Source organism: Bos taurus, chromosome 24, assembly GCF_002263795.3.
Source record: "Bos taurus isolate L1 Dominette 01449 registration number 42190680 breed Hereford chromosome 24, ARS-UCD2.0, whole genome shotgun sequence".
Lineage (NCBI taxonomy): Eukaryota > Metazoa > Chordata > Mammalia > Artiodactyla > Bovidae > Bos > Bos taurus.
In genome coordinates this window covers 52,896,319-52,910,454 of record NC_037351.1, presented here as the reverse complement: position 1 = coordinate 52,910,454, position 14,136 = coordinate 52,896,319, and the positions used below count along the sequence as shown (strand labels likewise).

Genomic DNA, 14,136 nt, shown 5'->3' with positions numbered 1-14,136 from the left:
CAGCATCAGTCCTTCCAAGGAATATTCAGGACTGATTTCCTTTAGGATGGACTGGTTGGATCTCCTTGCAGTCCAAGGGACTCTCAAGAGTCTTCTCCAACACCACAGCTCAAAACCATCAGTTCCTCGGTGTTCAGCTTTCTTTATAGTCCAACTCTCACATCCATACATGACTACTGGAAAAACCAGAGCTTTGACTAGACAGACCTTTGTTGGCAAAATAATATCTCTGCTTTTTAATATGCTGTCTAGTTTGGTCATAACTTTTCTTCTAAGGAGTAAGCATCTTAATTTCATGGCTGCAGTCATCATCTGCAGTGATTTTGGAGCTCAGAAAAATAAAATCTGTCACTGTTTCCACTGTTTCCCCATCTATTTCCCATGAAGTGATGGGACTGGATGCCATGATCTTAGTTTTCTGAATGTTGAGCTTTAAGCCAACTTTTTCACTTTCTTCTTTCACTTTCATCAAGAGGTTGTTTTAGTTCTTCTTCACTTTCTGCCATAAGGGTGGTGTCATCTGCATGTCTGAGGTTACTGATATTTCTCCTGGCAATCTTGATTCCAGCTTGTGCTTCATCCAGCGTGGCATTTCTCATGATGTACTCTGCATATAAGTTAAATAAGCAAGATGACAATATACAGCCTTGACATACTCCTTTTCCTATTTGTAACTAGTCTGTTCCATGTCCAGTTCTAACTGTTGCTTCCTGACCTGCATACAGATTTCTCAGGAGGCAGGTTGGGTGGTCTGATATTCCCATCTCTTTTGTGATCCACACAGTCAAAGGCTTTGGCATAGTCAATAAAGCAGAAATAGATGCTTTTCTGGAACTCTCTTGCTTTTTCCATGATCCAGCGGATGTTGGCAATTTGATCTCTGGTTCCTCTGCCTTTTCTAAAACCAGCTTGAACATCTGGAAGTTCACAGTCCATGTATTTTTGAAGGCTGGCTTGGAGAAATTTGAGCATTAATTTACTGGCATGTGAGATGAGTGCAATTGTGTGGTAGTTTGAACATTCTTTGGCATTGCCTTTTTTTGGGATTGGAATGAAAACCAACCTTTTCCAGTCCTGTGGCCACTGCTAAGTTTTCCAAATTGGCTGACATGTTGAGTGCAGCACTTTTACAGCATCATCTTTTTGGATTTGAAATTGCTCAACTGGAATTTGATCACCTCCACTAGCTTTGTTCATAGTGATGCTTAATAATATTTCTGATATGGTAAAGCTGAATGGTCTCTAAATCATCTCCTCTCACAAGTATCTCTTTGAATACATTCTTTCTGATAATGTATCTGGAATAATGGCCAGCATACAGGTCTAGGAAATCACTTTTAGAGGCAGCCTAGTTTTTATGAAAATTTTAAAAAGATTCTTTAAACATGGACACTTTCCTGGATGATTAGATCTTCCCAAGAACCTGTCCACTGACCAGACAGCAACATGGAAATGAGGCATGATCTTACATGGATTATAAAGGAGAACCATTCCCAAAGGCTTCCCCCACCTGGATGGTCCACAAATCTCTCCAAAAGGCAGTGTGAGAAATGTTTGTGTGTTAGTGAAATTGCCAAGTAGCACATCAAGAAATAACAGAAGAGCATGGATGCTCTCTCTTCTCCAAGTGACTATATGCAGGGAAATTCTAACTGCAGTGTGGAATCACTAGAATGGGGCATCCTGCTGGCTGCACTCTTAGTATGTGTAAATAATGACCTGGTTGTAGCACAGAACTTCTTCATTCATATATCTGCCCATGGCCCATCCATCTAGTCCACAAATGTGTTGAGTGGACCACCCACTGCTCTAAGCATTAGTAATATAAAAGGACTATTGCAGAGGTTCATAATCTAGTGAGAGAAAATACGTTAAGTGAATAATAACTACATTGTAAAATTCAAAAGTTAAAAAAAAATTTAAGTAGATGCACACGGAAAAACCGGACTATTGACAATTTCCACCCAGAAAAATGATGGAAGGTGTTTCAGGGGTGACATCTGAGGTGACATCACTTAGGGTGACCCCTGAGTTTTCAGGGGTGACACGTGGGAATTAAAAGATGAGTGTAAAAGTACCAGAGAAGAATGAACTGGGTAAGCTTAGAGAAAGAGGCCAAGATGAAATCATAAAACTCATTATATGCTTTACAAAAGAGTCTAGAGTTTTTCTTATAGGGGATAGATCCACTGAAGGTATTTAAAGCAGAAAAGTGACTCAATCAAATATGCATTCTAGTGTGATGATTCTAGCTGAGTGTGAAGAGCAACAGGAAAGACTTCTATAATAAATAGGATGAGGATGCTATTCATTACAAATTCATGATGTAAACATTATTAGCTCCGTTTTATAGATGAGCAAACTGCTCAGAAAGATGAACTAACATATTTATTTTAAGTGGTTTAATCTGTCTGACTTTGATGATGATGGTTTTACCATTATTGAGCAATTTAATAAATGAAAGATGAATAGGGAGTGAGTTTGGGCAGAAATTAGAGCATCGCCTAAGTTGATCAGGGTGTATGATTGGGAGGGCTTTGCTGTGTGGGAGGGCTTTGCTGTGTGGGTCTAACTTAAGATGGTAGCTCCATTCTCAGTAAGGCACACAAAACACAACAGACTTTGGAAAAGAAACGAAATAGTTGTCTTTGTCACCACGCAGAGGACGGGGACAAGTGAAGGCGTCCTTTCAGAAAAGGCATAACGGAAGCGGGCCAAAGGAGCTAGGAAAACTCTTTAAAGAGTTGATGACGGAGAGTGAGGCCCTGTTCCTATTCCAGATTTTCCTTTCCTCTCCCCGACCCTCACTCTCACTGATGCTGTTCCCCTCAAACAACTTTGGATCAGTATCAGCAGTCAAGAGTGAATGGGGTTTGCAGGATTCTGGATGCAGGGAACACTGCTGGTCCTTAGGAGCCTATGACAGTAGGCACTTGATGTATTTCAGAGTAAAAAGCCCGGAGAACTGTTGTGTTAGAGCAGAGAGAAACAGCAAAAGCACGGTTACCAATTTATCTCAACCACAGTGTCCTAGTCTGTACAGCGGTGCCCTAATTATGCCCTGAACACGTTTTGCAATCCTCATTCTTTGAGCAGCTTCTTGCTTTTCCCATCCTAGGATTTTTCTGAATAAAAGTTCAAGTTGTTTTCCCTCTATAGTCATTTGTGCTGACTCAAGTTTTACTCGTATATTTAAACTACTGGATCTTAAGAAGTCTTTTTACTGCTACTCACAGTGATTCCTGTCTGAAACCCTATCACATGCATATGCAGATAGTACCACCTGCTTTAGCATTTCATACTTTTCATATCCGGCTGCGAGTCTTTACATCCTAACTATACTGTATCTTTTTGCAAATGAACCCATGGAACCATACTTCCTTCTTATGTTTCATCACATCCAGAACAGTGCTAGGCAAATAGTTTTAAACAGGTTGTCAAAAGTGAGTCCAACTGTTTTCATATCGCACATTTGGAATTTCAAAACCTCCTCTGCACCCACTAGTTTTGATTTTGTTCTTTCCATACTCAGGATCATGAGCAGCTGCTGAACGGCAAGTGTATACATTCTCTCTGACAGTAAATGACAGAAAAGGTCAAGAAAGATGAAGAGGGTGAAGAACCTTCACAGAGAAGGGCAAAGGTCAAGAAAAGGACACAGTGGATCAAAATCATCTACAACGTGACCACCTCTTCCTGGATCAGAGAGAACTTGTCTTTCTCTTCAGCTTTAATTTAATAGATGAATATTGAAGATACATTTTCCCTACTGGAAAAAATATTTTCGTATCTTTTTCATCCCCCCCAAAATCAATCACCTATACAGTCATCCCTCAATACCTGCAGGGATCGGGTCCAGGACTTGCCTCAGAGGCCAAAATCCATGGATGCTCAAATATAATAGGTAAACACAGGACAGGATCCAACACTGGCTGAATCTGCAGGTTTGGAACAGGAAGATAGGGAGGGCTGGCTGCACAGTATCCCACAGGCATGAGCACTGTTACTTTTGGGTTTTCCAAACGATACTTTGGATGAGATGGTAAAGTCTATCTTTCCAGATTACTCTGTTTCTCAAATATCTGTGTCATAATTCAATTCAACAAACTCTTATCAGTCAACTATAATATGATAGGTTCAAAACTAGATTGGGGGTGTAGGGAGGCAGAGATGACAACGTGAATGAGACTAGCCCTTTGCCACCAAGAAATTTACAACCTGGCCAAGACGTTGGGGGTACCTATATAGATGAACTATAAGAAACAAATAGCATAGCAGGGACTAAACTGGGTGTTATGCACACACAGAAGAATAAATGACCAGAAAGGTAACAAAGACTTCTTGGACAAAAGACAATTGAGAACAAGCCTTCAAAGATAAGGACTCGTCTCAATAGAGAAAGGGAGAATGCACTGCTAAGGCTAAGTGGACAGTACTAGCTAGAGCATGGAGTTCTAAAGATACTTTTTTTCCAGAGTGATTTGTGAATCTTTGCTAATAGACTCTGACATACATGGAGGGATAAACTGGTTGTGAGTCTAGAAGGGGAAATTTGAGGTCAGACAACCAGGACCTTGATGTCAAAGAACTGACTTCATTTTTCAAGTAACAGTGAACCATCTGTGTTTCAGAAAGAAAACTGATGAGGCAGAATCCAGGACTGATAAAGCAGGCAGAAAATAAAGCTAGGAACTTAATATTTGGCTGATATCTATGACAAAGAAGGACCTTTGGCATCACAGGGGGCTTGACAATAAGGACTTGCATAAGATCTCTTTTTGAGGGCTTATTAATGAAAATGTCTAGCTTTCAGGTCTGAGAAGATTAAAACTATACCATGAATCATGTTAACTTCTGTAAGCATTACGTGCATTTTTTTTTTCTTTCAAAGTTACCTATTAAAACATTATAACTTCTGAGAGGTTGACTAGACAGTTTCTTCGTTGCTTGCTGGGAAAGGATATTTTATTAAAAGCACAGTACTCATTTTGGGCCTCTAGTTTTTTTTTTTTTTTAACACTATAATTTCCAGAATTGCAAAATTCTGGAGCTGAGAAAAACATATGTGAGAGTAGTTTTTTTTTCAAGGGAGTGTAGCAAGCAGTTGACTAATAAAGTGAGTTGAAATTATACAGGATAATAGGGTAAAAAGAGGTTTTCATTTTGAATTAAATGACTCCCATCAAAAGGTGCTAAAGGTGTCAATTTCTCAAACAGCAGCCTGTCTCCTGTGATCCAAATCCTGCAAAATCTGAATTACATTAACTGAATTCAAGCTTGACTAGACTGCCTTGAAAAGCTTATTTCTCTAAAACTGGAAACAATTAACATTCTGTTTATTCATGAGATCAAACTTGTTGAGGTGGAAAATGGCCAGTGTAATGTCAAGTACTTGGCCTGAATACCCTATTGAGGAAAGACAAAGACCTTTAAACTGGGTGAATTTATGGGAAGGGTGTGTAAGTTTCAGTTTCTTGATAACAAAGAAGGAGTTGATTAACTTACTGCATTTCCAGAAATTATACATTGGTTCTGAGCAGAGATTCTCAAGCTACTTAGCCTGGGTATATGTTTCAGCCTAACTACTTACATACTGTGAGTCTCTGGCAAGATGTGACCTCTTAAGAGTTTTACTTTCTGCATCTCTAAGGATGTGAGAGCTAACTAGGATAGAACATGCACAACGCGCAGAAGAGTGCAGATGTCCAGCGGGAGTGCTGACGTGCGAAGGGCTACCCGACGTGAAGATGCTGTGCCTGCGCTTTAGTTTTCTAATACCAATTCTAAAATTTGATCATCTGAAACTTAAAAGAAATCAAAGATCATTTGGGCTAAGTCATCATTTTACAGGTGAGGATGCTGAGAGGAGTTCAGTCCCACGCCCAAATCCACATAGGAGCTCACAGTGTCAGCACGGTGCTAGCATCTCGGGCATCCGATTGCATTCTGATTCTCTTCCATCACACACCGAGCTGACGGCAAAGCCTGGAGCATTACCAGCCATTATTGCCATTCAGAGGAGTGTAATTCTCTCTCGGCAGTGGGAGGGCAATTCTCAGAAGGCCGCCTTCATCTGGATCTAAAAACTGGCCTGTGAATTTATGCCTCTTTTCTAGGTCTCCTGTTTTACATCACACCTCTGCAGGCCATGGTGAATTAAAGATACTTGACGGTGCTTGAAGCAAGCCATTTTCCCTCATAATTCACATCAGCAGTGATACAGATCATTTCATGAGGATTCCTCTTTATGGTACCATGTCATGGACACAGCACCTGTACTACTGCCCTGGTGGGCAAGCATGGAAACACACATGAAACTTAGCATTTGTCTTCATGCTAAGAATTACCAGTTTTTACATTATTGACACCTCAACACAGAGGATAACATTTTGGGGTTAAATGCTAATGGCTCAGTTGGTAAAGAATATGCCTGCAATACAGGAGACCCGGATTTGATACCTGGGTCAGAAAGATCGCCTGGAGAAGGAAATGGCAACCCACCCCAGTATTCTTTCCTGGAGAATTCCATAGACAGAGGAGCCAGGCAGACTGCAGTCCATGGGGTCACAAAGAATCGGACACGATTGTGCAACTACCTTTCCTTTCACTTGCTCAAGGGTGCAAAAGCAATCATTTACGATTAAAAGTTTGATCTAATAATTAATTTCAAGAATTGGTCATACTTTATAGTTATGGCTATCCTCCACTGTGACCCAAACAAGAGGCTTTAATAAATGCTTCTGTTTGAAGATCTAAAAGGTTTAAGCTGATTGTAGAAAAAGAGCCAATTTTTTCATAAATAGAGCAACAGTCTACAAAGGAAAGACAATATACTCTGGGAGTCAGAGATAAACATGTTTGAGTTCCAACTCTGCCTGATACTATAACTGAGTGACCTGCACAACAATTTTTTCTGCTTCCTCATTTGAAAATCCGGAAAGAGAATCAGTGAAAGAACAGTTTTGGTTTTGAAAGTAGATGGTATGTACTGAATTATGTCCTCTCCATCCCCAAATTCATATGTTGAATTCATGATACCAAGTTTAACTGTATTAGGAGATACAGGTCTTTATAGAAGTACTTGAAGTTAAATGAGGTCATAAGGGTGGGGCCCTGATCCAATAAGATTAGCATCCTTATAAGCAGGGTCATGAGTTCACTCTCACTCTCTCCACCCCGTGAGGACAATTCAGCAAGAAGGCAGCAGTCTGCAAGCCAGGAAGAGAGTTCTCACCAGAAACCAACCCTGCCAAACCCTGATCTGAGACTTCCAGCCTCCAGAACTATGAGAAAATACATTTGTTACTTAACCCACCCAAACTGTGGTGTTTTGAATTGGCCACTCGAGCTGACCAAGGCAGTAGAGATAGGACCATGCTTGTGTTTCCTGAGATAAAGGACTGTCAGGATCATATATTCAGTGCTGCAGCTTCCCACTTACAGGATGATCTCAGATTGATAACTGCTTTGTTCTCTAGAATATTCACTGAATTGGGGAAAGAAAGGCTGATATTAGGAAAGTATCTATACGCCCACTTTAGATGCAGGGACTTTACAGATATATGTCAAAAGTGCCATGTGTGTGTATATGTATATATAGCATGTGGTCATACTTGGTGGTTCAAAATAGGGATTTTGAAAGATGGCTGTCCGGGTTTGAATCATGGTCTTGATGCTCACCAGCTGGGTGTCTACAGGCAAATCACTTGAACTCTGTGAGCTTCTGCTTCTTATATGACAGGGTGTCTCCCACAGTATTCCCAGGTGGCACTAGTGGTAAAGAACCTGCCTGCAGTGCAAGAGATGAAAGAGTTGTGGCTTTGATCCCTGGGTCAAGAAGATCACTTGGGAGAGGACATGGCAACTCACTCCAGTATTTTTGCCTGGAGAACCCCATGGACAGAGGAGCCTGGTGAGCTACAGTTCATATGGTGGCAAAGGGTCAGACATGTCTGTGGTGACTTAGCACACACACACATTATGTGGATTAAATGAGTCAATACATGTTAAGCTCTTAGAATAGCAGTTGGTGGTGAAAGCTTCACAAGGATTAATTTTACTGTTATACACACCCACCCAGACACAGGCAAATTAACAGGGTTTTTACCAAAATATGAAAAATAAAAAAGGAACACAGTCTGTATCTTTTCCACTCACTTTCCTTCTCCAACTGACCCTCCAGAGGAGTAAATCTGCAATTAACCTCTAAAATCCCATGATGACTTTAAAACTTATTGGCTGCTTGTGCCTACAAGAGACTAGAGAAATAATTAAGATGTGGAACAAGAGATGTGAAAACGCTAGATCTGATCAATTTACACTTACATGAAGGGGAAAAGGAGTTCTATGTAAATCATCCATCATTTTCATGCTAGCATTGCTATTACTCAGAAGAAAACACTTTCCCCCAATCAGAAGCGACTCAAACATAACTGACTTTTTGTTTTCAGATTTACATCCTTCAAGGGAGATATTAAATTCCAAGAAAAGGTAATTGTGACAAGAGATCACAGTGACACTTTTAAAAAACAATCAAAACTTTTCTCACTTTTTCTCATATGAGTCAAACTCAACCTCCTGCTTTTCTATTTAGGATTCATCTTTGCAAGGTTAACTCTGACCCAGGGTACTAAATTTTCTCTCTGAGCAAATTTTCTCTCAACAGAAATTCAGCGCTTGTCATAAATATAACTGTGGGATCATTTCACCATGGGAAGGGGACACATTGGTCTACCAGAGAGCACAATAATGCATATCCAGCTGATTTGCTGTGTGCCGAGAGTGGGGATCTTCAAAGCAGCCTTTTCCTATCATTCCCACCAATCTTAGAGGAATCCTTAAACTGGGTTATTTTTTGAGTACTAAGTCTGATTTTGTTTTCAAAGAGTTTTGGATGGCCAACAAATTTTATATGCTTTCTTTGTAAGAATTTAAAGATCTGGCTTATAACCACTAAATTACATACTGTCACTCCTTCTCACTTTTACAAGTAATTAGAGTTTGATGTAAAATTTAGAACCTATCACTTTGACCAACTGTATACACTTGTGCTTGAGTAAGGGACCAAGTAGTATAATCTGTGACAGAATCGAAGTAATGTCAGATGAAGAAAAAGAACAATTGCCCGAATATATGAACACAGCCACTGGCAATAATTCTTGGGAATTCCTTTTGTTCCCAGGAATTGATCTGATTTCACTGTCAATGTGAGGATCTGAGTAAAATCCATGGAGAGTGTGTGACCAAAGAGACTGTACAAAATATATTTCTTGGTAGCTGAAAATATTATTACCAAAACAATGAACAAATAACAGCAAAAAAAAAATTAAAAGGGATCCAGAAACAACTGGAAATCCACTACATTGAGAAGCCTGAGCATACTGTCACTCAAATGGCTAATAATGTAACTTTTCATCTGGTTCAGTTATTTAAAGAATGTTTTCATATTTTTTCTCTCTATATATACTTTTTGTAAACATAATTTCAAAACTTAGGAGCTGCCTGCCTGTGGAAGCTCCAAATTCATTTAAGTTAAGAATGCTATGCAAAGTTGTTTTAATTATTTTTAATTGAAATTATAAATTCTGCTAATTAACTATTCCAGCTTGAATTTAGATAGCACCAATGTTTAATTTACCTAATAAAATACATGCTAGCTGCCAATTACTTATCATTAGTGGCTTTTCAAATATTACTGTTTAGTAGATACTGACCTTACGAAAATATTTTAAGTGTAAGCAAGCAGGAACATATAGGTGATTAAGTGAAGTGAAAGTCACTCAGTTGTGTCCGACTCTTTGCGACCCCATGTACAGTCAATGGAATTCTTCAGGCCAGAATACTGGAGTGGGTAGCCTTTCCCTTCTCCAGGGTATCTTCCCAATTCAGGGATCAAACCCAGGTCTCCCGCATTGTGGGCTGATTCTTTACCAGGTGAGCCACCAGGGAACCTCAAGAATACTGGAGTGGGTAGCCTATCCCTTCTTCAGGATCTTCCCTACCCAAGAATCAAACCAGGATCTCCTCCATTGCAGGCAGATTCTTTACCAACTGAGCTATCAGGGAATGATTAATGGAAAATTTAACCCTGGGTGGACATTTCTGTGTATTGCATCATTTCAGTTACTGCCTGTATGAAGTGTTGGCCATGTTCTCTTAAGCAGAGGGATGATATAAGGACCCAGAGATAAACCTGAATACAGGATCATTAAATAAAACGCTGCTCATGTAGACAATCTGCTACTGTTAGTGAAACAACATTCAGATTCTTAGTATTTGTCAACAGTTGAAAAGTATTCTTGTTGAAAAGCATAGTCTACACCACGATGCCTTAGAGACATGATGATGGTAGGGAGGTTACGTTGACAATAATGTCTCAAGCAGGAAACAATTATACATGCTGTGAGCTCTGAACCAATACTCACAACACCAACGGTCACCAGTTCTGAGCATTTCCAAATGCTCGCTTTTGGAAGACTACAACATCCTATAAAAATCAAATGCATAAACTATTCTTTTTTTTTTTTTCCCCCTGTGGCATTCTACTAATTATCTTTGTGCAAAAAAAATGGAATCTTAATACATCAGTCTAGAAATCATGGTAATAAATTCCTATCTACCTGAGAATTGATGGATTTGATTTATTTCCATTTTCCTCTGTGTAAAACCATCTCTGTTTCTCTACACAAATCAGCTTTTAGCAAATGAATGGAAGGAGGACAAAATACTGCAAGTAAAACTGGCACCTTATTCTTAAAATGAAAATTTTCTGGCTTCAAAATGAACAAAAGTATTGCCCTAAAAAAAGTTGACCTAACTTTGTTTTTCTGTATGAAAAGCAGCTCATTGTAGAGGAAAAGCACACACAAGTTATGGGTCTTCTCTGTCGAGCTACAGAACTTTAATCCAGAGCTCATGAAAGGGTGCAAGAGCAGCTTGAAAATTATGCTGAGCTTAATTACACTTAATGTGAATTATTCAGAAGTGCAGACAGAGACTAAAAATTTATTTCATACAAAGAAGCTTGACATTTTAATTGGTCCTTCAGAATGGAGACAAAACAATTTCCTCTCAAGAAAATTTACATCCTCCCTATCAGAGCCGAAACCTCAGCCAAGCAGAACTTCATTAACTAGATTAATTATCGCACTAGTGTCTGCTTCATCAGGTGTATGGCCCAGGTAGAAAGAAGAAAATGAAATAATGACCGACATTTCTAAAAGACAGCATTGACCCAAGGAGGGAAAAATGACGGATGAAAATCACCAACCTTGGTCATTAGCCATTGTGTCAGGGTGTTCCACTGTGGAGGAAAGAGAAATAATATTATTAGATTTTGGCAGTTTCCATCAAGAAAGGTGACATTTCTAGCCAACGGTTTTATTAGTGAGTTCTCATATCAAGGCCAATGCCCTACTGAAATAAAATTGATAAGGAGTTGGTTACTGTGATTATTTCCATTAAATTAAAGAAAGAATTTTAAAGTAATATTTTGCTGTGTAAATGTGTTGTAAAAATGTTATTTGTAACAGTCCTCTAAAAACAAACTTAAGATTATTTTCATGCAAGTTTAATAATACAATTAACAGTAATAAATGCATGCTATTACCAAGTAATTATCATCCATATACTTTAAATAAGTTAAGGAAGCTATTTTCTTGTATTCATTTTTAGTTTTTCAACAGAGAACCAATTTTCAGATGAACAGAGTAAAGTAATAAATTATTATAAAGTTTAATCTAAATGGTTTGATTTTAAACCTTGTGAGGCAAGGTGCTGAATTGTTGACTATTTTAAATGAATTATGTATCAGTCAGTCAGTCACTTTAGTAGCTCTGTCGTGTCCGACTCTGCGACCCCATGGACTGCAGCACGTCAGGCCTCCCTGTCCATCACCATCTCCCAGAGTTTACTCAAACTCATGTCCATTGAGTTGATGATGCCATCGAACCATCTCATCTTCTGTTGTCCCCTTCTCCTCCCACCTTCAATCTTTCCCAGCATCAGGGTCTTTTCAAATGATTCTGTTCTTCGCATCAGGTGGCCAAAGTATTGGAGCTTCAGCTTCAGCATCAGTCCTTTCAAGCAATATTCAGGACTGATTTCCTTTAGGATGCACTGGTTGGATCTCCTTGTAGTCCAAGGGACTCTCAAGAGTCTTCTCCAACACCACAGTTCAAATGCATCAATTCTTCGGCGCTCAGCTTTGTTTATAGTCCAACTCTCACATCCATACATGACTAATGGAAAAACCATAGCTTTGACAAGATGGACCTTTGTTGGCAAAGTAATGTCTCTGCTTTTTAATATGCTGTCTAGGTTGGTCATATACAGAATTATGTATACTGTTCTTGAAAATAATTTGTTAGATTTTAAGATATTTCTAAATTTTTGAAAAGTGTCTTCTGTTAACCAAATGTAACTAAATATGAGGTAAATCTCTGTGAAACACTGCTTTCCTAGAAATTGTGAAATGACATTTTGACTAACATAGATCTCTGTAAGTTTCCATCAGTTAGACTTATTTCAACTATACTTGATTTTCTTTGATCTTTGAGTCTTATGGCTTTATTTAACTCACTTAATTGCAGTCAGACACTTAGGCTACCACATTTGCTGGTTTGCTTTTTGTATATGTCTCAAAGTCAGAGAGAGAAAAGTATAATGGTTTCCGATGGGCAGCAACCTATAATCTATTTTCTCATTACATGTAGTGGTCTCATAGCAAATCCATTATTATTGTTTGAAAAATACTTAAAGCAAATATCTTGTAGGTGGCAGTCCTTCCTTTTCCTTTTAGTTGAAAGAATACAAATAATTGTGCAAAATAATATATAAAATCAAAATACTTAATAATGCTGTAGGTAAAACCACTTTCAAATACAGGGTTTATAAATGTTATATCACAGAAGGACAAACTCCTAAACCAGAGACCATTTGCAATTTGTTTCATTTTCAAATAATACAGAGGCATGGTCTATGAAAAAGATAAACCAGGAAAGATATCTTACTAAGTAGAAGACTGAATTATGAATCACTTTTTGGAAAATGATGTATAAAAGCATGCTTATTAGATTAAGATTCAACAAGCTTTAAGTTTTATAACTGTCTTTGTATCTCCTCAAGATTTAACAATTTTCAATTCATCAGGTCATCTAGTCCAGTCTTTTCAAATATAATCATTACAGTTTAATGTGTACCTTAATTTTTCTCTCCCATTTTCCAATCAACACTAATGATGTCTCAAAATATATTTTGTTATGGTATTAGGGAATTGTTGATGAGAGGTGCTTTTGAGAGGCAAATGCATTATCTATTGTCTACATACAGAGAAAGGATCCTAATATAGCTTTTAAGGAAGAACACTTTGCTTTAAGAAGTACCACACCAAGTGTTCAGTAAGAATGAGGAAGGGCATGTCAGGGTCTATATGACCAAACAAGCCAGGAAGGGAAAAGTTTGGTAGTCAGACCAGAATACACTTGAGAAACTATTTGAATCAGCATCTCATAGGTGAGGACTTTTTGGAATGATATTAAAAATAAGAGAAGAAAACCAGTCTCATCCTATTGCCATTCTTCATCTGTCCCTTTGTCTTTAATTACATAATGCATTACCTGTAGTCCAAATTTTTGACAAGTAACAAATAAATATTTGGTATGGTGAATAATACTAGAGAATATTTCCCAACAGGGACTAAATATGTCCTAATAAGTACTTTTTATTAAAGAAAATAATGACTTAAAAAAATTAAAAACAAATGCCAAAGTATTATAATTTTATGCCTTGAATTTTTAATTTCTCCTGTCACCTATCACGAATATTATGTACTTTGTCACAAAATTATTTAAAAACTAAAACTTTTTTGTATTCTGGAGCACAGCTTTTAGTTCCATATCCTTGTATGGGAGAGATGAACATTTCAGAATGGCAATTAAGAATGCCCAGAAAAGAGACCATATTCTAGTGCTCTTCCACTGCTGAAGACTCTGCTTCTCTGTGCGGGAGACGACTTCATCTCTCCACAGATGCCCTCTTTGGTCTAATCCTTCAGGAATGTTCTTCCTCCTTGTTACTTGACAGTCCAACACGGAGAAGCTTACTTTACTAGAAGGAACGACTCATGTGATGGGCAGA

General features: G+C 38.3%; 1 protein-coding gene across 2 annotated transcripts in view; it reads right to left on the bottom strand.

Annotated features, from left to right (window-relative positions):
- The window catches only part of DCC (DCC netrin 1 receptor), a 1,296,534-nt gene that overhangs the window by 123,486 nt on the left and 1,158,912 nt on the right, over window positions 1-14,136 (bottom strand). For both annotated transcript variants that reach the window (XM_059881088.1, XM_059881089.1), the window contains exon 21: window positions 11,270-11,302. In XM_059881088.1, the coding sequence (XP_059737071.1) occupies window positions 11,270-11,302 (33 nt within the window). The remainder of the gene's footprint in view (window positions 1-11,269; window positions 11,303-14,136) is intronic.